General features: G+C 37.0%; 1 protein-coding gene across 1 annotated transcript; it reads left to right on the top strand.

Moving 5' to 3' along the window:
- The first annotated feature begins 282 nt into the window (after positions 1-282).
- Positions 283-21834, top strand: il17rel (interleukin 17 receptor E-like). Its single transcript, XM_056451928.1, has 18 exons — positions 283-475; positions 1625-1652; positions 1811-1951; positions 2312-2418; positions 2573-2687; positions 2864-2908; positions 5039-5181; positions 5272-5343; positions 5420-5474; positions 11001-11161; positions 11263-11307; positions 11700-11757; positions 11843-11991; positions 12300-12365; positions 12459-12516; positions 19476-19598; positions 19962-20014; positions 21602-21834. The coding sequence occupies exons 1-18, from the start codon at positions 371-373 to the stop codon at positions 21608-21610; spliced, it is 1533 nt and encodes a 510-aa protein (XP_056307903.1). The 5' UTR covers positions 283-370; the 3' UTR covers positions 21611-21834.
- Positions 21835-23002: the final 1168 nt, after the last annotated feature.

Genomic DNA, 23002 nt, shown 5'->3' on the forward strand with positions numbered 1-23002 from the left:
CGAACATAGAATTTAGCCTACACTTCATTACAACACCTTGTGTAAAATGATAGTCAAGCGTTGTAAAATAATAAATGGCAGCGTGAGCGATGTTCAATGAATGAATTGATTTATGAGGCAGTCTTTGTTTTTATAGCCTATATAATTTACCTGAATTGTGTTTACTGTAATATCACATTTATTTTAAATCTATGGATGAGCAACTTTCCCCTACTTTCAAGTTTTTTGTTTTGTGGGCGGGTCAATTTCACTCTAAATGTCAATGCCGGTTGATTTTCAAAGCGTTATATGTTGTGTGACAGACAGTCAGTCATTCATAGCGATAAAGCAGGTTTGTACAGGAGCGATATTCTCTCAACACTGACCGAAAATGAACTGTTTTTGTCTTCCTCTTCTGCTCCTCATCCTTCAGAAGCACACGGTCCAAATGGAAAGGATTGAGAGGAACCAAGATTGTGGTTGGAATTGTTCTGAGGTTTGTCAGTTTTTGTTTACATTTTATTTTGCTCTTACCTATTAGACGATTTGTTGATTATACTTAATTTAGAATTTACATGTTTATTAATCTGAGCTTTAAAAACGGTTAGGTTTTCAGTCAAAGCTTTCTATTAGAATAGGTTAAAATCTCTTTAGATTTTGTCAGAAGTTTGTATATATTAAATGGATAGTTCACCTAAAAATGCAATGTACTCATTATTTACTATTTTGGTTGAACACAAGATACTTTAAAGAAATCCATTGAATTCCATAGAAGAAATAATGCATATCTACTATGAAAGTCAGTGGTTACAAGTTTCCAACATTTTTCAAAATATCTTCTTTTGTGTTTAGCAGAAGAAAGAAACTAAAGGTTTGAAACAAATGATGTAAATGTTGACCGAATTGTAATTTTAGGGGTAAACATATGTTTACGTCTACTCACTGGTAGTTATTAGTCAACCAAATGTCTAAAGGGGACCATCAAAATTACTGAATAAATTTCACATATTTGAAAAATATGCTTATATAAATATTTAAAACTTTAGATGTATAAATGAGAAATTTCACTTGCAGAAAAAGATATAGAATTAAAAGAAATACACTAACAGCTTTGTTGCACGTATTAACATTTAACCCTATTACGCCACTGTGATTTTGGTACAAGGTATTTCTGTGTTTCAACAGTAGTGACAGACTGAAAGGATTTCAATTATGAGTCATAATATGATCTCATCTAAAACAACACAGAATTGCGTTTTATGTGACGCTAAATAATAATTATTGCTTTCAGTCTTACAGAGGCAGACAAGTAACTCACTTTCACTCATCTACGTCTTCGGACAGATTTTTTATAATTATTTTATTATCATATGTTTTTTTACCGTAATCGGATATGAGGATATACAAGACTTATTTCATCTGCCTGATAGCCATGATATAGTTGCTCTGTCTAACCAGGAACTTTCAAGGTGTCAGAAGTGAGTGGGAAACCCCTGTTTACTATCCTTAGAGTACATTCACATTTCCTGTTAAATGATGAAGCCTTTTGTGGTCCTTGCATGAAAACAGTTTACACTATCAGTTTACTACACTAAACAGTTTACCCTTGGCATAATGTCAAATCTTTTTTATCTCTTCAAAACAGGGTCTACAGTGTAAACCCAGAGCTTACTGTGAGTATCTATCTATCTATCTATCTATCTATCTATCTATCTATCTATCTATCTATCTATCTATCTATCTATCTATCTATCTATCTATCTATCTATCTATCTATCTATCTATCTATCTATCTATCTACACTGGCAATAACACATTTTATATCTTACAGCTCCACTGTCAGCATTTCACTGCAGGAATCAGCCTATTAGCAGTGTCGTCTTTAATGACGTGATGTTATCTACTGTTTTGGCATGTGAGGAGAGGAAATGTTCACTGCAGCTCAGGATGGCAACATCAGTAAATGTTACTGGTATGTATGATTCAGCTTGCATGAATAAACCATTAGACAGCTTTCCTATGTATGTTCAATGAACTCATTTAAGGCAGCGATGTTGAAAAAGTTCAACAACCCCTGTTAGATTGCTTTATAATTATTTACAGTAGGTAGACCTGTTGAGTCATTCCTAGATCACTGACTGCCATACAACTACACCAATAACAAGCAAGTGAATCATTAAACAATTTAAAATTGGAAAAGTCTAATATTAACTAACCACAACATGTCAAAATAATTACTAACTTGGGTACTAAAATGTTAATTCAACAAGAGGAAAATGAGTCGGCACTTTCCACCACCCATAAAATGAATGGCGTTTCGCATGTTTTCCAGGTAACATCCGTGGGGTTTCAGTGTGTGTCGATTCTGCAGGAATGATTGGACATTGCCAGATTTATACATTTGGCCGAGTTGGTGGTTTAAATGTCACAGGAAAACAGGTAAAGTCTAAAAAGTTTACCTGATGTGAGGTTACAGTATGTAAATAGATCCCTAACAACTGACGATTTTATCAAATAGATAAATCTGTCATTTTACCATAGATATAACGATAAGCTTCCTGGTATGAGTGTACAGCTTTGTTTCTGCCTCTAGGTTGATGTACGGTTTAAATGTGTTCCTGTTCGACCTGGGCAGCATTTGTTTGTGACTCTCAAAACAATTCCAAACTACTGTAAAGCCATGTGGTCACAAAGACATCTTGTTCCTGGTATCAGTATTTAATGTTTTCTTTCCCCTTGAACTTCTTCCTTGTGATGTATTTGAATATGTATTTAGCAATCTATAGATAATATTTACAAATGTTGTTTGTACATTTATAAATAAAATGCAAATGTAGTCAAACAGCATAAATAAACATGTGTTGCTCTTTTATTTTTAATATAGACTGCAGACATGAAGGTGTCAGAGATGAAGTTGCAGAATGCATCAGTAAGTTTCATTATATCAAAACAGAGATGGATGGACAGACGGTTGGAGGGATAGATAGATAGATAGATAGATAGATAGATAGATAGATAGATAGATAGATAGATAGATAGATAGATAGATAGATAGATAGATAGATAGATAGATAGATAGATAGATAGGAATGTACAAAACAGAGAGATAAGAATGTACAAGATAGATAGATAGATAGATAGATAGATAGATAGATAGATAGATAGATAGATAGATAGATAGATAGATAGACAGACAGATAGATAGATAGGAATGTACAAAACAGATAGATAAGAATGTACAAGATAGATAGATAGATAGGCTGACAGATAAATAGATAGGAATGTACAAAACAGAGATGGATAGGAATGGGTAGCAATAGGTAGATGACAGAAAGACAGACATACAGGTAGATACAGTGCGTCCGCAAAGTATTCATATCGCTTCACTTTTTCCACATTTTTTATGTTAGTCTTATTCCAAAATGGAATAAATTCATTTATTTCCTCAATTCTACACACAATACCCCATAATGACAGTGTGAAAAAAAGATTGTTTGAAATTGTTGCAAATTTATAAAAAATAAAAAACCTGAAAAATCACATGTACATAAGTATTCACAGCCTTTGCTATGAAGCTCTAAATTGCTCTAAATTCTGTTTCCACTGATCATTCTTGAGATGTTTCAGCAGCTTAATTGGAGTTCACCTGTGGTAAATTCAGTTGATTGGACATGATTTGAAAAGGCATACACCTGTCTATATAAGGTCCCAGGGTTGACAGTGCATGTCAAAGCACAAACCAAGCATGAAGACAAAGGAATTGTCTGTAAACCTCCGAGACAGGATTGTCTCAAGGCACAAGGCTGGGGAAGATTACAGAAAAATGTCTGCTGCTCTGAAAGTTCCAATGAGCACAGTGGCCTCCATCATCTGTAAGTGAAAGATGTTTGAAACCACCAGGACTCTTTCTAGAGCTGGCCGGCCATCTAAGCTGGGTGATCGGCGGAGAAGGACTCTCAGACCATAAGAAACAAAATTCTCTGGTCTGATGAGACTAAAATTGAACACTTTGGAGTGAACGGCAGGCGTTACGTTTGGAGAAAACCAGGCTTCGCTCATCACCAAGCTAATACCATCCCTACAGTGAAGCATGGGGGTGGCAGCATCATGCTGTGGGGATGTTTTTCAGCAGCAGGAACTGGAAGACCAATCAGGATAGAGGGAAAGATGAATGCAGCAATGTACAGAGACATCCTGAATGAAAACCTGCTTCAGAGTGCTCCTGACCTCAGACTGGGGCGATGGTTCATTTTCCAGCAGGACAATGACCCAAAGCACACTGCCAAAATATCAATGGAGTGGCTTCACAACAACTCAGTGAATGTCCTTGAGTGGCCCAAGCAGAGCCTAGACCTAAATCCTATTGAACATCTCTGAAGAGATCTGAAAATGGCTGTACACCATTTCTTACCATCCAACCTGATAGAGCTTGAGAGGTACTGCAAAGAGGAATGGGCAAAAACTCCCAAAGACAGGTGTGCCAAGCTTGTGGAATCAAATTCAAAAAGACTTGAGGCTGTAATAGTTGCCAAAGGTGCATCCACAAAGTATTGAGCAAAAGCTGTGAATATTTATGTACATGTGATTTTTCAGGTTTTTAATTTTTAATAAATTCGCAACAATTAAAAAAAAATCTTCATTTATGTTGTCATTATGGGGTATTGTGTGTCAAATTTTGAGGAAATAAATTCATTTAATGCATTTTGGAATAAGGCTGTAACAAACAAATGTGGGAAAAAGTGAAGCGCTATAAATAATTTCGGGATGCACTGTAGATATATGGATGGATGGATGGATGGATGGATGGATGGATAGATAGATAGATAGATAGATAGATAGATAGATAGATAGATAGATAGATAGATAGATAGATAGATAGATAGATAGATAGATAGATAGATAGATAGATAGGAATGTACAAAACAGAGATGGATGAATAGGAATGTTCAAGATTTATAGATATACTGTATACAAGATATATAAATAGATAGAACGATATCTAACAATGTGAGACAGATACACGATGTGAAAAACTTGAACAGTTTGTGTTTGTTTGTAGCTGGGAAGCTGGCATACACTGTAGATAAAGCCAAGAAACTGTTCTCAGTGAGAGTGACTGGAGCTCCTGAGGACACAGAGTATAATCTCAGGCTCTGCCATAAACGCAATGTCATCTGTGCAGGGGAAGGGATGCACAAAACAGTAAGAACTGAAAACACACTTCCCCTCAAGTTTTTCAAAGACTTTGCCATTGTTTCATTTGACAATTTTGTGTTTTGCATTGTCTTTCAGATAAAACCACAACATCTACAGAGAAGTGTACAACTTCATTATTCCAAAGCATTACCCTGTTTGTGCATTGAGGTATGAAAGCTTTATTCTGTGGAGAGGATCTGAACATTCAGCACACCTGTTACAGAAATCATTTCTTTTATTTCAGGGTTGGCCTGCCAAAGTGGATGCACGAAGAGTTCAAGTGTGTCCATTCAAAAACAGTGAGTAAAAATCCCTATATTTAAAACAAATGAACACTAGATGAATTACAACACCTCAATCGTAAAACATCTATGTTTAATAATGATGGCTGTTTTCATTATTCCATCAAATCAGTAGTTTGCGATCATTTACTCACTTTCATGTCCTTTCAAATATGCAGTAATGTCCTTATTTTGTGTTCTAGCATGAATTTAAATATTTACTTCACAGAAAAATTTTAATTCTGTTATTAATTACTCATTCTCATATCCTGCAACAATCAAAGTACAATAAAAAAACACATCACACATTCCATGTCATTTGGCTCCTTTGCGCTGCATGGCAGAAATTCATCTACATTCATTCATATGCATTGCCTTTGTAAGTAATCTAATCACACAAATACTTCATTTTGCTTTTGATGTGAACCAAGCATATTATAAGACACACACTGCAGTGAAATGGCGCAAATCCATGAATGGACGTTCTGAAGTTAAGTAAGGTTTTCCATGCTCAGGTTAGTGAGGAGTAATGAACACTATCTAGGGAAGCTGTAATTATGAACACAGCTCACCCATAAAGCTCTCATCTATCACACTGGTTTTTGGAGAACAGTGTGGTCAAGGACAAGAACTGAGAACCATTTGTGTAATCATCACTTAATTGTCACAAAATGCCCAGCCAATGGCAAATAGCTTTGATTTTAGATTTAATTTGATTACATTAATGTTTAATTTAGATTGACAAGATCTTTTTACTTGTTAGTAAGTCAGGAAATTTTGCTATATATAACACCTCAGTTGTTTAAAGCAGTGGTCCCCAACCACCGGGTCACGGACTGGTACCGATCTGTGGATAAATTGCTACCAGGCCACAAAAGAAATTATTTAATTATTTTATTTATTATTTATTTATTATATAAGTTTGAACAATCTTTTATTTAGAAAAATTATGTATTCTCTCAGTTACATCTCGGTCGCTTGAGTGTGAAAATTTAACCCACAAGCTTTGGCAAACTGAATTGTAGATCCATTGGCGCAGCTTCAGTGGGAGTGTTGGCAGGTATGGTCAGCCGCAACTTCTGACACACCCTCCATCAAACATTGATGCTGAAGCCCCATGTGAATCGAAGGGCAGTTTACATATTGTGTCTTTTCCGTGCACAATTTCGTTATTTTTAACGCCCCATTCGCCCAATGCTTCCCTTTCACTTTGAATGGTTGCCGAACTGCATTGTGGATCCACTGCAGAAGTTGGGAATTACTCAACTTTTCCACCGCCAATGGACACGTCAGCCAATCAGATACCTTTATCCAAATACACTAGCTCAGTAGCTGATAGCGAACTAATTTAATTGACTGGCGCTGTTATGACGATCCTGTCTGACACGCCCTCTGTCAACTATAGACGCTGAAGCCCCGTGTGAATCGGAATGGAGCCGTGCGGCTTGTGCGCGCATCTTGGAAGTGCATATCTTCGTGAGTCACGTGACAAAAACTGATAATCTTCAAGACAAACGCTGCAGTGCTTTTTAATTTTCTCCATAAATAAAACATGTATCTGAGTTGCAGCCAGTGTTTTGTCAGTCATCGTCTGAGAAAAAGGTTAATGGTCGCCTAGCAATCTACGTACACCTACCCTCCCGAGGTAAAATTGTCAGTTGTTGACCGGTCCGTGGGGATAAAAAGGTTGGGGACCACTCCTTTAAAGTGTTTCATAGAACAGAACTTTTCAAATAAAAGTGCGCAATACCTTCAAAAATATCTTGAATTTTGCATATTAGAATGTGATTAAACCAGAAAAAATCAATGAAATGTTTTAATCATTGCTGAACACTAGTCATTTTATTATCTTGATGAGAGCACTTAACGTGGTGTTATTTTCATTTTGGCTGAATGCTTTAAAATGGAAAGTACATCTACTAACTTCATTTTCCGGTTTCTGTACTATTTATTGTGCAATTTGGTTGCAGATAAACACAGCTCTTCCAGAGTCAATGAGAGCATGTTAATTAAAAGCCAAAGCACTGGTTTACAGTGTCATATGACCTGAATCTGCGGTTCAGCTCTTCTACCAATCTGTCAGTCACAGTCTGCTATAAACACGTTAGATCATGGCCTGATCTGTTTTCAAGAGCTTTTTCTGCTTATTTTGGCACCAAGGGTCTGATTTATACACCGCAAAAACGGTTAGAGACATTTGTTTTGCCATTCTTCAAAAATGTCAAATGGATTTTGAAAGATTTATCAGCATACTTTTACAAATATTTAAATAATATTTATATCATTCATTTATTCATTTTCTTTTCGGCTTAGTCCCTTTAATTATCTGGGGTCGCCACAGCGGAATGAGCCGTCAACTTATCCAGCATATATTTTACGCAGCGGATGCCCTTCCAGCTGCAACCCAACACTGGGAACCACCCATACGCACTCTTTCACATACATACACTATGACCAATTTGGCTTATTCAATTCACCTATAGCGCATGTCTTTGGACTTTGGGGGAAACCCACTCAAACATGAGGAGAACATGCAAACTCCACACAGAAATGCCAACTGACTCAGCCGGGGCTTGAACAAGTGACCATCTTGCTGTGAGGCGATCGTGCTACCCACTGCGCCACCGTGATGCCCATAATATTTATTATTTTTAACAATTGTATTATTATTATATTGTGCAGTAAATAGGCCCCTCACCGAGATGGGTTCCTGGGCTGCAGCCTCTCTAAGCCTGTGCATTAATGCACCCCTGGTAAATACGCACCCTCACCTGCAGAACAAAGTCACAAAAGTGACTTCGGTGCATCTATTTGGTGAACAAAAGCGTTCTTGGAGATTCCAATGATTACAGTTGAGCCATTGAAGTCACATGGAATGTTTTGATGTTGAGCATGTTTACATGAATCATCCTAATATGATTATAATGGGATTTTGGCAATTATTTTTATTATTATTAATATTATAACCTTTATTTTACCAGGAAAAGCACATTGAGATTAAAAATCTCTTTTACAAGAGTGCCCTGGTCAAGATTAGGCAGTATAAAGTTCATATGGGTTTACCAAACAAACAAACCAACAAATAATAGGTAACAGCATTCATTCATCAAAATAACGACTGTTAAAAACTATTCAGAACATCCAAAGGCCAATGTTTCAAACTCCAAATCAATTAAAATCTTTTTAAAAGCATGTAGTGAACCCAACTCTATAAAACTGCAACTTTTTTGGAGGTTATTCTATGCAAAAGGTGCTGCGTATTTAAAAGCCTTTTTTGACTTTTCAGTATGCACCGCTGGTACAGACAATAAATAAACTTCCTCAGAGCAAAGGCCATAGCTAGAGATATGAGGGGAGTAAACCCAAAACAGATTTATAAACAGAGATATGCCAATGCTTGAGCTTACGAGTGACCAAAGCAGACCATCCTACTCGAGTGTAAAACACACAGTGATGAGTGAGGAATTTAAGATTTAATACATTTAATACCTTATATGCAATAATTCAATTTAAATAATACAAATAAGCTCATAACTGCAGTAAGCATAATCTGATTAACATAGGTGGCGTATGCTGATTTTAATCAAAAAATTCATGCATGTAAACGGCTCAATCAATCTGCAATGTGCTATCAAAGAGGTTCACTGCTCCAGTGGTGAGGTGCATGAACGGGAAACTCTTGTGGGCTCATTCAGTGACCAACAAGTTTTCTCCCCAAAGTTAGTGTTTCTCCCATACCGATAAATTTCATATAAATTGACTATTTTTAATTTCATATGGTTCCTTTTACGTCATCGATGGTGAAATGTAATTACAATACAATCAGTTAAATAGACTTCACCACTCCTTTAGTTGTTCAACCGTAAAACGAGATGAAAAGCCATGTAACCGCTAGCGCCGTCAGGATCAGCAGGCTAGCGCAGAAACTCCATTTAAAATACTGGGGTAAAATAAATGTTCAAATATTTAAAGACATGGCTGGAGAAAATGTAATTTAATGCAGTGCTTCTTGTATATTCTGAGACCCACGTATATTGTAAATCAATCAGGCACTGGAGATAATAAATAAAAAAAAAAACAGACCTTAAACACACCAATTTTGTAACTGCATACAGTTCACTGGAAGCGCTTGACCCCAAATGAAAAGTCCCTCTGCATACTTCTGTATATACCCCATTCTGTTAAACGCAAGTTTCTGCCATCCATATTCCCTCATGCACACAGCATGAAGAATGAGACAGACAAACCCAGCTGAAGTGGCATTTCTAAAAAGCATGGAATACAACCATACAAAATGCTTTGCATTAGATGAAAATAAATTAAAACTGTGGTCAGTAACACCTACTCTCTTGTCACCTACAAGTCTATCATTTGTGCTGTGCAGTGAGCCATGTGAATAATGGCGGTAAGAAAATTCTGAGGCAATAATATGAATAATGGAAATTGCATGCAAACGGGACTAAGAGCTTTGCTCATAGCATGTTATTTTACGAATAAGCCCTTACACTGATTATTGGAAATAAATGCATTATTCGTGCAGTCAATGTTTTTGTTTTTTTGTCCGAAGGTTTCAGGACCATTGCTGTAAATGGATGAAAGAGCTCTCCAATTTCATCTAAAATATTTAAATTTGTGTTTTGGAGATTTGTCTATTAAATAGTAACAGAATTTTCTTTCTTTTTGTGAACTAAACTTTTAATTGTGAGGGGAAAACACTTTTAAAAAATTAATGAAGATGATTAAATGAGTACAGAAATGATTGTTTTGGTGACTTTAGATTATACCGTATATCCAACTCAGGCTCATTCTGAAAACGTACCTCTATATACATTTCTGGAGATCGCCAAATACGTCCCAGGAGCTACATTTTTTTTTGCAAATCTACCAGAGGCCACTGTATATGCTTTTAGAGATCTCAAATTTCTCTCGCAAGTGCCATTCGCACCTGCTGTTCTTGCTGTCGAATGACTGAAAGACTGACGGACTGACCGATCGACTGACCCACCCTCCTCCTTTCCTAAACCCAACCAATAGTATTTTAAAAAGCACAGATTGACCCGCCCACCCACTTCCCTAAACCCAATCGACAAATGTAAAAAGCAATCCAGAAAAAGAACAGCCTTCCCCTGATTTTTACCATGTTTTACCACATTTCCACCCTGTTATTTACTAGTTTATTTTATTTTTTGTATTCTGTTTTTTTTTCTGGAACTGTTCTTCATCGGACTCAAACCCTGTCATCATGGTCAACTTCTCTCTGCATCTCAAGTCCATGGACATACATGGCAAGCTAACTGGAAAAACTGGTACCGCCGTCTATACGGTACCTGCTGGCAAATGCGAAAAGGAACGGCATACCATACCGCCCTGTAGCATTCGTTTTAAAAGTTAAATGCAGCCATACGTACTTCTGGCTACATAATTCGTCATCTCCAGAAACGTATATAGGGCTAAGTTTTCAGAATGAGCCTGTGTATATCCCTTTAAATCATTTTGAATATGGTTTTGATTATTGTAATTGCCAATATATAATTTCTCCAACAGATTTCGAAGAGCTGTGGTCAGGCATAACTTATGACCTCAGTAAGGGTGAGTTAATATGGGAGCCGCTGTGTCCTGTCAAAGTGTTAGTGTCTCTGTGTCATGACGAGGGAGGAAAATCCTGCCAAGACCTTGGAGAGGCATTTCATTCAGATGGACAAAAAGTATGTTATCTGTTATTTAATCCTTTGTTCGTTTTTATTACACCTGAAGTCATACCTGATGATTGTAGGAAGTCTTTCATAATTATCTGTTTTTACCTCAGGTGGTATTCTCCTCTGTGGATCCACACCCTGCACTTTGCACGAAGGTGGGATGTTTTTACGGCATATTTACTTTCATCCGTAAATGAAAATTTATCGTCATGAAAAACATTGACAGCACTAGTCAGTCCCATTTGGAGGTTTTTTGGTAGATTTGGTTGCATCTGATACGGCGCCATCTGTGAGAGACTCTGATTGGCTGAGTCAAACTTGTGGAAAGCAAGCAAAGAATTCAAGATTGAACAGGCAATGCTTCTAATTTTATGTTACCTGCATTAGTTTTTCAGTATGTGTGTTTGTTGGAGGTTGGAAATTTTAGAGTTGTTTGGACATGAAGACAAAATTAAAACCTTGGGTGTTCTTTTTCTTCATATAAATTATGACTGTGACAGAAAATAACCTTTTGGGTTGGATTTGTAATGTAAAACTTTTTTTGTAGTTTACTACTGAAGTCGGAACATGGATTAGGTGTCCTTTTTCTGAAGGGAATTTCTCAGGTAAGCAAGTAACAATACAGCTTTAACAAGCAGTTTCTTTGCGTTGCATGATGTATGAAGGCTAAATATCCTTTTATTTGACAAGTCTGGACAGCAAAGATGGCATTCAAAGATAGGCAGCAATGGGCAGAGATATCAACGTGGGTAAAAGCCAACTTCTCCGTTTCCATCTGTGAGATGAAACCTTCTCAGTGCAAACCAATTGAAGGAAGCAACTTAAAAACCCTTTCTGTGGTAAGGAGCCTTGAACAGGATTATCAACATGTAGGTGTTATAAAAAGTTCAAAGCAAATGTACATGATGTCATACAGATGTTTTTTTCATTCCTATTATTTTGTTTCTCTGTGCTGTCTTATTCATCTTTGTAAAGCATGCCTTAAGGCATTCGCTGATAGCAATTCCCTTGTCAAAGTAAAACTTTTCACCTGCTTTGTACCTGCTGACATGGCATAGAAAAGGGTCTGTTCTAGGAAAACTCAATGCACAAGGGCAGTCTTGTTTAAGCTTGTTTGATGTCACGGCAGCACTTATTTGTTTTCTAGGACAAAAAGAAGCCCACAGTTTTCAACTTGTCTGAAAGTGCATGCAAAGTGTGTGTTTGCATCCAGGTAAGGCAAGAAAGGAGTGTGACAGTACGCTAACATTGCTTGATAAATTATGTTGGATTTATTTCATTGTCAATTTTTATGTTTTCTTAAAAGGTCCAGAGGGTGGATGTACTCTTTTCAGTCCCTGTACTTCAATGCGACTTGCAGTGTCGTAAGTATATAGTGGTGTTTTGTTGAGGCTACAAGTTGCTCATAATTTCAAGCTTATAACTATTAACTATAAATAGCTATAGTTGCTAATAATGTAGCTACAGTACAAGCTATAAAAATGACGTAATTACATTGTGGACACAATATAGCAATTATTAGGGGTAAAGATTTTTGTATTTAGTCAACTAATTAAATCTTTATTAATAAACCATTCACTCACTATCCTTCAGCTTAGTCCCTGATTATAGGAGGTCGCCAGAGCAGAATGAACCACCAATTACTCTGGCATCTGTTTATATGTGACGGATGTCCTTCCAGCCGCAGCCCAGCACTGGGAAACACCCATACACTCTCCCAATCACACACACACTCATACACAATGAACAATTTAGTTTATTCAATTAATTTACACTCAATGGTCACTTTATTAGGTGCACCTGTCCAACTGCTTGTTAACACAAAATTTCTAATCAGCCAATCACATGGCAGCAACTTAATGCATTTAGGCATGTAGACATGGTCAAGACGATCTGCTGCAGTTCAAACTGATCATCAGAATGGAGAAGAAAGGTGATTTAAGTGATTTTGAACGTGGCATGGTTGTTGGTGCCAGACAGGATGGTCAGAAACTGCTGATCTACTGGGATTTTCACACACAACCATCTCTAGGGTTTACAGAGAATGGTCTGAAAAAGACAAAATATCCAGTGAGTGGCAGTTCTGTGGGCACAAATGCCTTGTTGATCCAAGAGGTCAGAGAAGAAAGGCCAGACTGGTTCCAGCTGATAGAAAGGCAATAACCACTCGTTACAACCGAGGTATGCAGAATAGCATCTCTGAACGCAGAACACATCAAACCTTGCGTCGGATGGGCTACAGCAGCAGAAGACCACACCGGGTACCACTCCTGTCAGCTAAAAACAGGAAACAGAGGCTACAATTCGCACAGGCTCACCAAAAATTGGACAATAGAAGATTGGAAAAACGTTGTCTGGTCTGATGAATCTCGATTTCTGCTGTGACATTCGAATGGTAGGATCAGAATGGTAGGGTCAGAATTTGGCGTCAACATCAAAAAAAGCATGAATCTATCTGCCTTTGAATCAACAGTTTAGGCTGGTGGTGGTGGTCTTGACACACTTTCGCCCCATTAGTACCTATTGAGCATTGCGTCAATGCCACAGCCTACCTAAGTGTTGTTGCTGACCATGTCCATCCCTTTATGACCACAGTGTACACATCTGACGGTACCAATGGCTACTTCCAGCAGGATAACGTGCCATATCATAAAGCGCAAATCATCTCAGACTGGTTTCTTGAACATGACAATGAGTTCACTGTACTCAAATGGCCTCCACAGTCACCAGAACCCAATACAATAGAGCACCTTTGGGATGTGGTGGAACGGGAGATTCGCATCATGGATGTGCAGCCAACAAACCTGCAGCAACTGCGTGATGCTATCATGTCAATATGGACTGAAATCTCTGAGAAATATTTCCAGTACTGTGTTGAATCTATGCCATAAAAAGATTAAGGCAGTTCTGAGGGCAAAAGGGAGTCCAACCCAGTACTAGTAAGGTGTACCTAATTAAGTGGCCGCTGAGTGTATATCATATGTCTTTGGAGTGTTGGGGAAACTGGAGCACCCGGAGGAACTCCATGCAAACACGGGGAGAACATGTAGTCTTCATGCAGAAATGCCTTCTTTCTCAACCAAGATTTGAACCAAAGGCCTTCTTGCTGTGAGGTGACAGTGCTAGCCACCGTGCAACATTATTAAACCACTGAAGTCATTATAATAAGTCTTTAATTACCTAAGTATATAAGTACCTAAGGAATGATCAAGCATGTGCATGAAGCACTTGACAGCACACTTGCAAAAGTAGCCTAAAGATTGTGATTGTGTACATGAAAACACATGTGGAAGCTGCATTAACATTTTAATATCTTATTGACAAGCCAGTGCTTTCTTTGTTTATTGGTGCAAAAGATGAAGTCAGAGACATGGATTTATCATCTCCACAGTAGTGGATGCACCTTAATATTACAGAATATGTCATCTGATATATGTTTTCCAATTGAATTGTGTAACACAGTTACAACTCATGGTTCCAATGAAGCAGGAACTGGCAAAGATTTCAAACATTTTTAAGAAATAAAGAAAACATATAATAAACAAATCAATCCTATATCGTCTAACACACTATAAACACTCCCCCTTTTATCCTTCCAGATCTCCACCTTGAGCTTGAGAGCAATGTGACGGTCACTGAAGGTGTACTCATATTATCTGAGTTGTGCCTGAACGCATTTGACCCCCAAATCCCAGATCATTTGACTAGTATCAGCAATTTGATTAGCTTGCCCTGGCGAGGAGTAGAGGAGATGGAGTAGATGGTCCAGAGCATAGCTCACTTGGGCTCAGGCATAGTACGCATGTAGTGTAATGCGTGACCTAGTGTGAAACTGAAGATGCAACCTCACTTTTAAGGGACTGTTCCATATGTATTTATAACTCACGTTTACTGACCAGGGGATGTGCAAACTCTTTGAAGCATTTCATCTGCCACCTTCAGCAAACCTCCTAATGTGCAGCATTCTAACTGTTCAGCAAAGTATTCGGCCATGTGTCACTTCGTCTCAAACTACTCAAAATATGACACAAAAATAGAACTAAAGCAATCTCCATTGAGCTCTTCTCTTCATTTTTCTTCTAAACTGTTACATCGATTGCCTCACAGCAAGAAGGTTGCTGGGTCGCTGGTTCGAGCCTTGGCTCAGTTGGTGTTTCTGTGTGGAGTTTGCATGTTCTCCCTGCGTTTGCGTGGGTTTCCTCCGGGTGCTCCGGTTTCCCCCACAGTCCAAAGACATGCAGTACAGGTGAATTGGGTAGGCTAAATTGTCCGTAGTGTATGTGTGTGTGAATGGGTGTATGTGTTTCCCAGTGATGGGTTGCAGCTGGAAGGGCATCCGCTGCGAAAAACAAATGCTGGATGAGTTGGCGCTTCATTCCACTGTGGCGACCCCGGATTAATAAAGGGACTAAGCCGAAAAGAAAATGAATGAATGAATGACTGTTACATTGATGACACAGGTATGCTTAGACTCGGAGATTAAAAATGCAATCTGAGTGCGGGCCATCAGGGGTATGAGTCGGGAAGAAGGACAATTGTGCCTGGGCTCGATTCAAGGCAACCAAGCCTAGTGTGAGAACAGCCTAATGAATAGATGATGAGTAGGATAAGTAGATACATAAGAGAGTGAGCAGAGAGCAGAGAGTAAAGGAAAGAAAGGAAAGTTGTGACTTTGCCAACTGTGGTGACCATACTCAGAATTTGTGCTCTGCATTTAACCCATCCTGATGAACACACACACACACACCTGGAGCAAAAATGGTGCCTGAACTGAAACTTTTGAGCAAAAAAATTGTGGTTGATGACTCAAGAAAATTCTTTTTTCATATATTTTTATCATTTTAATTGAACGATGTAATTTGTATTCATTCAATTCAATTCATTCAATTCATGTTTTATATATTTGAATTGCATTAATATATTTCTTTTGATCATTTGTTTGATTGTTAGCATGAATGCAAGTTTTGCATTATGCAATTAACATTACGTTAGCTTACTAACCTGTGGAAAGGCTGTCATCAAAATCACGGAGGACCTTTTTTCTAGGGTTGGGGTTTGTGACTACATTTACATGGACATCAGTAATCTCGTGATTTGCCTTAATCTGAATAATACAATAATATGATTGAGGTGTTTACATGAGTTGCTTTTTAAATGTTCTTTTCATGATTCTGTTTTACATGTTATAGCACATAGATCAATTAACATCACTCCATCACGCTATCAACGTTTCCTCCGGCAGGCACGTGCACAAGTAGGGCTCAACCTGAGTTGTGGATAGCGTGACGGAACAACGTTAATGGATCTATGTGCTATAACATGTAATGCCCCTTTTTTTTCTTGGATGCCTCTCAAAAATGATTGAAAGTGCCCCCCGCTCTGCAGTTTGCCACCCTCACCTTCCATTGATGACAGTGTTCGTATTCCTCAAAGTTTAGAGTTTTAGTTTTAGAGATGGTATGACACAACGCGCATCTAACTGTGTCTTTGATGCACCCCTTGATGCTGCTTACGTCCTTGTCGCAGCACCAGTGACACCGCAATTAGGCACTGAAATTCATATGCTGATTTGATCCGGTGCATACATAGGTATTGCACTGGGTTTTGGTACCCAACCCTACCTACAACTGGTGCCGGGACTTAAACTTGCAACCTTGTGGATCACAAGTCGAACTAAAACCAATAGGCCATGACTGCCCTGCTGGCCACGGAAAGAAATAAAAAAAACTGCTGAGTCCAGTTCCCCGTACACACTTACGATGCCTGGCAGCAGCACTGGTTGCCCCTCGGTAGATGGCCTTGAACTCCTCTGTATCCAGATGGCTGGCAATGGCAAATGAACACACGGCTGAGTTTTCTGTTGAATTATTTTGCAAAATGCAATGTTTTGTTTTTATTGTGAGTGCACAGAATTAAAGCTAGTTTTTAAATAATTGAAAGATGTAGGACTATTGGAGTATCTGTAAGATCAATAGTTACAGCGTAAACTGCAGTGAACACAGTAATGCTGTTCAGCTTCCACACTGCGCACAGACACAGACATATTATAATGTATAAACAAGTTCATAGATTGAGTGGCCATAAAAGTTGCTATTCAAGGTCAATGAATGGTAGGAGGGCATTTGCATGTCCTGCTCAATGTACTGTCACCACACAGAACAGGCATAAATGATCTCATTCATCAGAGACAGTGAGATACAATAGTTGAACTGCAGTCCAGCTAATATTTGATAAAAAAAAGTGATGTAGCTGCAACCGCAACTACAACAGCTATGCTGGGGGTATAAAACAACATGAATGCAAGCAATCCGCTTGTAATTGGACATAGCCCAATCCAAATAAATATAGTCAAATGTAACAACATCAATCGGAATAAATTGACCAGATCTGATTAAAATCAATTTGGATGGTACGGGTTGGTTTAAACCTTTTCAAATCTGATGTAGACTTGATTGGATTGGAAATTTTGAGCATGTGCAGTGACATAGACATTGCTTAATGGTATATGACACACTGAAAATGCTGCTGTTGATGATCAAATGATTGCTTTTCCAAGTTGTCATGATGAGTGGCTGAGTGTCTGTTTCACATCTATTTGCACTGTGAGCTGAAAGACTGTAGACAGTCAGTTATTTCAATCCGACTGAAACAAAAAGTGTCCATACAAACATCGCTAAAATGGTGAAAAGTATAATCCAGTGATTTGTAGTGTTTCAGCTTCTTGCTGAAATTTCAACACTATTTTAAAAAGCTAGACACGTGTTATGTTCATGATAACTGTAACTGTAAAAGTAACACTTTTTGGACAACTAGTGTCAGTAAATGAACAACCCCAAATCAGAAAAAGTTGGGACAGTATGGAAATGTGGATAAAAAAAGAAAATAGGGATTTCTAAAATTTATTTTGACTTCTATTTCATTCCAGACAATACAACAACACATTATTTAATGTGTTCATCATGATTTTTATTCTTTTTTTTTTTTTTTCAAAACAAACAATTTTGGTTCTTGCAACACATTTAAAAAAAAGTTGGAACAGTAAAGCATTTATCACTTTGTAATGTTGCCATTCCTTTTCACAACATTTAAAAGACGTTTAGGGAGTGTTTAAGGTGTAATTTTGTCTTCAAATTAATAAAGTCTTCAAAATACACCACAGATTCTCTATTGTAGACAAGTCAGGACTGCAGATAGGCCAGTCAAGTACTTATATTCTCTTCCTCCGCAGCCAAGACTTTGTAATGTGTGCAGAATGTAGTTTGTTGAAATATGCATGAGCGTCCCTTTAAAATCTCTGTACACTTTTCAACATTAAAGGTGCTATCACAGAAGTGCAAGTTACCTTTGCCAAGTAACTACTTATTGTGGTACTTGACAAAGATTTGCCAAAGTAGTCAGCCCATGTGGTGATATCGCTTATACTGAGATGAATGACGATTCTTGATGGAGTGCCTCCTGAGGCACCGGAGATCAAAGTTGTTCAGCTTAGGCTTGCACCCTTTATGCACTGAAATTCCTCTAGATTCTTTGAATCTTTTATTATGGTATGCACTGTTGAAGGCGAAATATCCAAATGTCTTCCTATCCTAACATTTCAATAATTTTCTCACATATTTGTTGGCAAACTGGCGATCCTTGGCCCATCTTTGCTCCTAAAGGACTAGACCTTCATTAGATACCTTCCACTTGTTTCAAATCACATCATTATTTAACCAATTTACCTGATTACTAGCCCTAAATTGCTCCTGTCCCTTTTTTGGAATGTGTTGCAGGTCTGAATGACAGGAAAGGATATGTATTTTTAAATGAATTGAAGTTGACAAGACAAAACATGAACTATTTTGTGTTCATATTGTTTGCAACAAATAGTTAAAGTACATCCGACAATCACTACTTTCTTTTTATTTGTGTTTGCCACACTGTCCCAACTTTTTCTCATTTGGGGTTGTAAATATAGCATCACTTAAAATGGTACAAACGTTTGTACAAAATGCAGGAAAGCTAAAGGTTTGAAACATTGAATGCTATACGTGCTTTTTTGTACCAAACCAAAACATTATCAAACTTCATTAATACTTCAAAAATACAGAACCTCATGTAAAAATAAAAAATACCTCACTCTGTGTAGATTATTTTACAGAAGAAAAATGATTAAACATTTATTAGAAATTTGTGACCACAAGTTAAAGCAATGAACATGTAGCAATGTAAGAATTTACTGGAAAAATGCTAATATATGATTATCACTTGGTATGTTTCACTTTAATTTCACTAAGACTACAAGCTCTATTAAGGCTGTGCACTTTTTTGTTTAATCACACAGCAAACTGGTGCCTTGCCTCGGACAGTGAACACTCTGAGGACATTGAGATGATCTTACTTCCTGCTGTAATTTTTCTGACTGTGATTCTGGCAGTTGTCTTGTTTGGTGGATTGACGATAAAAGGTAAAGGTTACTGTGGTTTGGCACACCTTTAGCTAGCCTAGAGGAAAATAGAGAGATTTTATGGTTCATGGTATCATAAACATTGTATTGGAAATGAAAGATGATATATAAACCATTATTTATAGAGCAATTCATTTTAACAACTCATTTAAAAGTAATAATTCAATAATTCAAATGACAAATATAAACATCAAGCATAAGTAATAGTGGTACTACCAGTTCCAAACCTGCATATACACTTAAGAAAGGAATCGGGTGTGGACGTATTGCGATAAAAGAGATGAAAATCACTGATATACAGGTTGTGGCTGTCAGTTTTTCCAGGAAATATCTTGTGGTTTATTTTGAGTTGTCATTCTTTAGATGGAGACGAGAAGAAAGGAAGGCTTTGGACAAAACTCAGGTTTCAGGGGATGGTAGGTTTTACAATCACATGGTTCATGGTGTCTCTGAATGGCAGACATGGACATCTATCTATCTATCTATCTATCTATCTATCTATCTATCTATCTATCTATCTATCTATCTATCTATCTATCTATCTATCTATCTATCTATCTATCTATCTATCTATCTATCTATCTATCTATCTATCTATCTATCTATCTATCTATCTATCTATCTATCTATCTATCTATCTATCTATCTATCTATCTATCTATCTATCTATCTATCTATCTATCTATCTATCTATCTATCTATCTATCTATCTATCTATCTATCTATCTATCTATCTATCTATCTATCTATCTATCTATCTATCTATCTATCTATCTATCTATCTATCTATCTATCTATCTATCTATCTATCTATCTATCTATCTATCTATCTATCTATCTATCTATCTATCTATCTATCTATCTATCTATCTATCTATCTATCTATCTATCTATCTATCTATCTATCTATCTATCTATCTATCTATCTATCTATCTATATCCCTCGCAGATCTCACTTTTCTATTGTCTATAGCATTCTTTACAATAATATAGTGTATATACATTAAATTAGTCAGTTCTATCAATAATTAGTACACCCAAATTAATATGTTGGAGGAAAATATTAAATAAAAGTTTAATAAACAGGAAAAATGAAGAGAAGTATAAAGAAACAAACATCTTTTGCTGAAATCTTGTAGTTTGCATTTTTGTCCAATAAACCAAACTTATTTTAAATGATAAAACTGTTTAATAAAAATGTATAAGTTTTGTTTAAATGCACCATAGTATATTGCTTATTTATTTACTTACAAAATACATCAGATTTCTCTATGGGTTATTAGAAAGGTTGATTTGTGTTCTGTATTGTGCTCTACTATTGGAATTACAATGTATATATGCAGAGTTCAGATGCAAAAACCTCCAAGTGCCATCTGAAATTTTCTCCTAAAGTGAGCTTTTCTCAGCGTCCTATGTTTATGTTCAAGTATTTCACTTTAAAAGCAATAAAAAAAAAACTTTTTCATCAATATAAAAGTCAAATTTCTGAGCCTACACGCAAGTGTCGGAGAAAAATGCTGATTTTTAAAAGAAAATATCAAATGGAATTTAGAGATTTTTGCATCTAAACTCCTCATATGTTCAAATATATTAGATAGAATTATAGTTAATTAGATATTATAAAATTATATCATATTTGAACATATAATTACACATTTGAAAGACAAATGGAAGTGGCCATTTTTGCAATGTTTCAAGTTATATGCTGCAAATGACATATATATATATATATATATATATATATATATATATATATATATATATATATATATATATATATATGTATATGTGTCAAATTCAAATATTAACTTGGATGTCATATATGTAATTTGCATAAATTGCCATATTTCAGATGTGTATGTGAAAAGACCTTATTAACTATTTTACGACTGTATTACAATGCTTTGGAAACCACATAGCACATACAAATGAGTTATGAATGGGCAAACATTGCTCACTTTTCAATAAAAACAAACCAAATTTTTTTATCTTCCCTTTAACAGGATCAGTGACCCGTCTGTACAGCAAGTGGGGATGCAAATGTGGGACAGTTCTCGAAAAACATACATATCCTATTAGATTCTTTGATGTAAGGACTGAATTATTGTATGTAAATAAATATGTATTGTCTGTTTTTGAGTCATGCAGCAGGTGAGTTCATACCATTAGCAAAAAACAAAACATTTGTAAATACACAGATTTTTTTTATGTTAGCCAAAATAATGCTAATGCTTAATTTGACAATAAATATTTTCTGTCATATTTCTTGCTTTGCAAATGTTTTTGATCAGTTTTGTACACTAGAGGGCAGTGTCGCACACAAATGAATGTCTGTGTCAGCAGTGTGGATGAGTTTTTCCTTCTCATGTTGATATTTCTCTCACGTAAGGCTTAAATCTAGGTCACAAATGGGTGGTCAGCTTACAGACGCTTGTGTAACCCTGTGCGTCGGTTCATTGTCGTAGACAGTTTTGCGGCTGAGTATGTTGTCGCCGGTGTCCACCGTCATAATAAATGACACATGTTCCTCTGATCCTAAGGATGCAGAGATACTATATGATATTCCTGGATGATTCAACTGCCGATGGGAGGGGTGGAATCGGCTCTAGGGTTTGCTGATGAAAACATTCCTGAACGATAGAGTAAAGCCCAAACAATAGAGTTCAATCATAGATGTAGGACAAATACAAATTTGGGGAAATCTCAGGCAGTGATTCTGTTCTGTGTTCATGGTCATAAATAGGCCGTTTTTTTGAGAGTTCACAGGGTTTAGCTAACATTGTGGTGTGTGGGTGCTAACGCTAGGGAGCTTTGACTGGGGTAAACACTGTAAAACAAACCCATGTGAAAATTGTTGGCCCCGATGACCTCATCGCTGCCTCCAGACTCCACCTGCTGTCTGCGAGGCTTCAGTGGGGAGTGAAAAATGTTGATACTTTCCATACAGTCCAGAGCTCTACCTTTTCTGTACCTCCCTTACAGAATGTTCGACTGGTTCTGGTTGTGCTTTGCCTCCAAAACCTGTTTGGGATAAAGGGATAAAGCGGTGAAAAAACAAACGGAGACAAAAGCAATTGCTGAGTTGTCGTATGTTTAGGTACTTCCACTTTAGCTGCCAGTGACGGCTTGTGACCTCTCTGGTTGGGGTCAATAGCCACCAGCCTTGTCCTCTAACCTTTTGGATGGGTCAGTTTTATTATTGCAGACTCATACCATCTGTTGGTCTTCGAACCTAAAAATCCCGACGCAGAGAGTATAATACCATTGTAATCTGAATGTGGTTGCTTCACTACTGTGTAGTATTCAAAAAGTAGATTTCCAAAAAAATGTACTGTCACAGTGGGTTCTACACTTGATGAGGAATTTACTTTGTGACTTAAAAAAACTAGTAGTGTGAATTCAGT

This window comes from Danio aesculapii, chromosome 25 (genome assembly GCF_903798145.1).
Source record: "Danio aesculapii chromosome 25, fDanAes4.1, whole genome shotgun sequence".
Lineage (NCBI taxonomy): Eukaryota > Metazoa > Chordata > Actinopteri > Cypriniformes > Danionidae > Danio > Danio aesculapii.

What these genes read in the sequence shown, in the direction of transcription:
- il17rel (XM_056451928.1), top strand. Translation starts at nt 371, where the DNA reads ATGAACTGTTTTTGTCTTCCTCTTCTGCTCCTCATCCTTCAGAAGCAC. An exon ending in TTCATTCAGATGGACAAAAA is followed by an intron (nt 11,162 to 11,262) that starts GTATGTTATCTG and finishes TTTTTACCTCAG; the next exon opens with GTGGTATTCTCCTCTGTGGA. An exon ending in TCAATGCGACTTGCAGTGTC is followed by an intron (nt 12,517 to 19,475) that starts GTAAGTATATAG and finishes TTAATCACACAG; the next exon opens with CAAACTGGTGCCTTGCCTCG.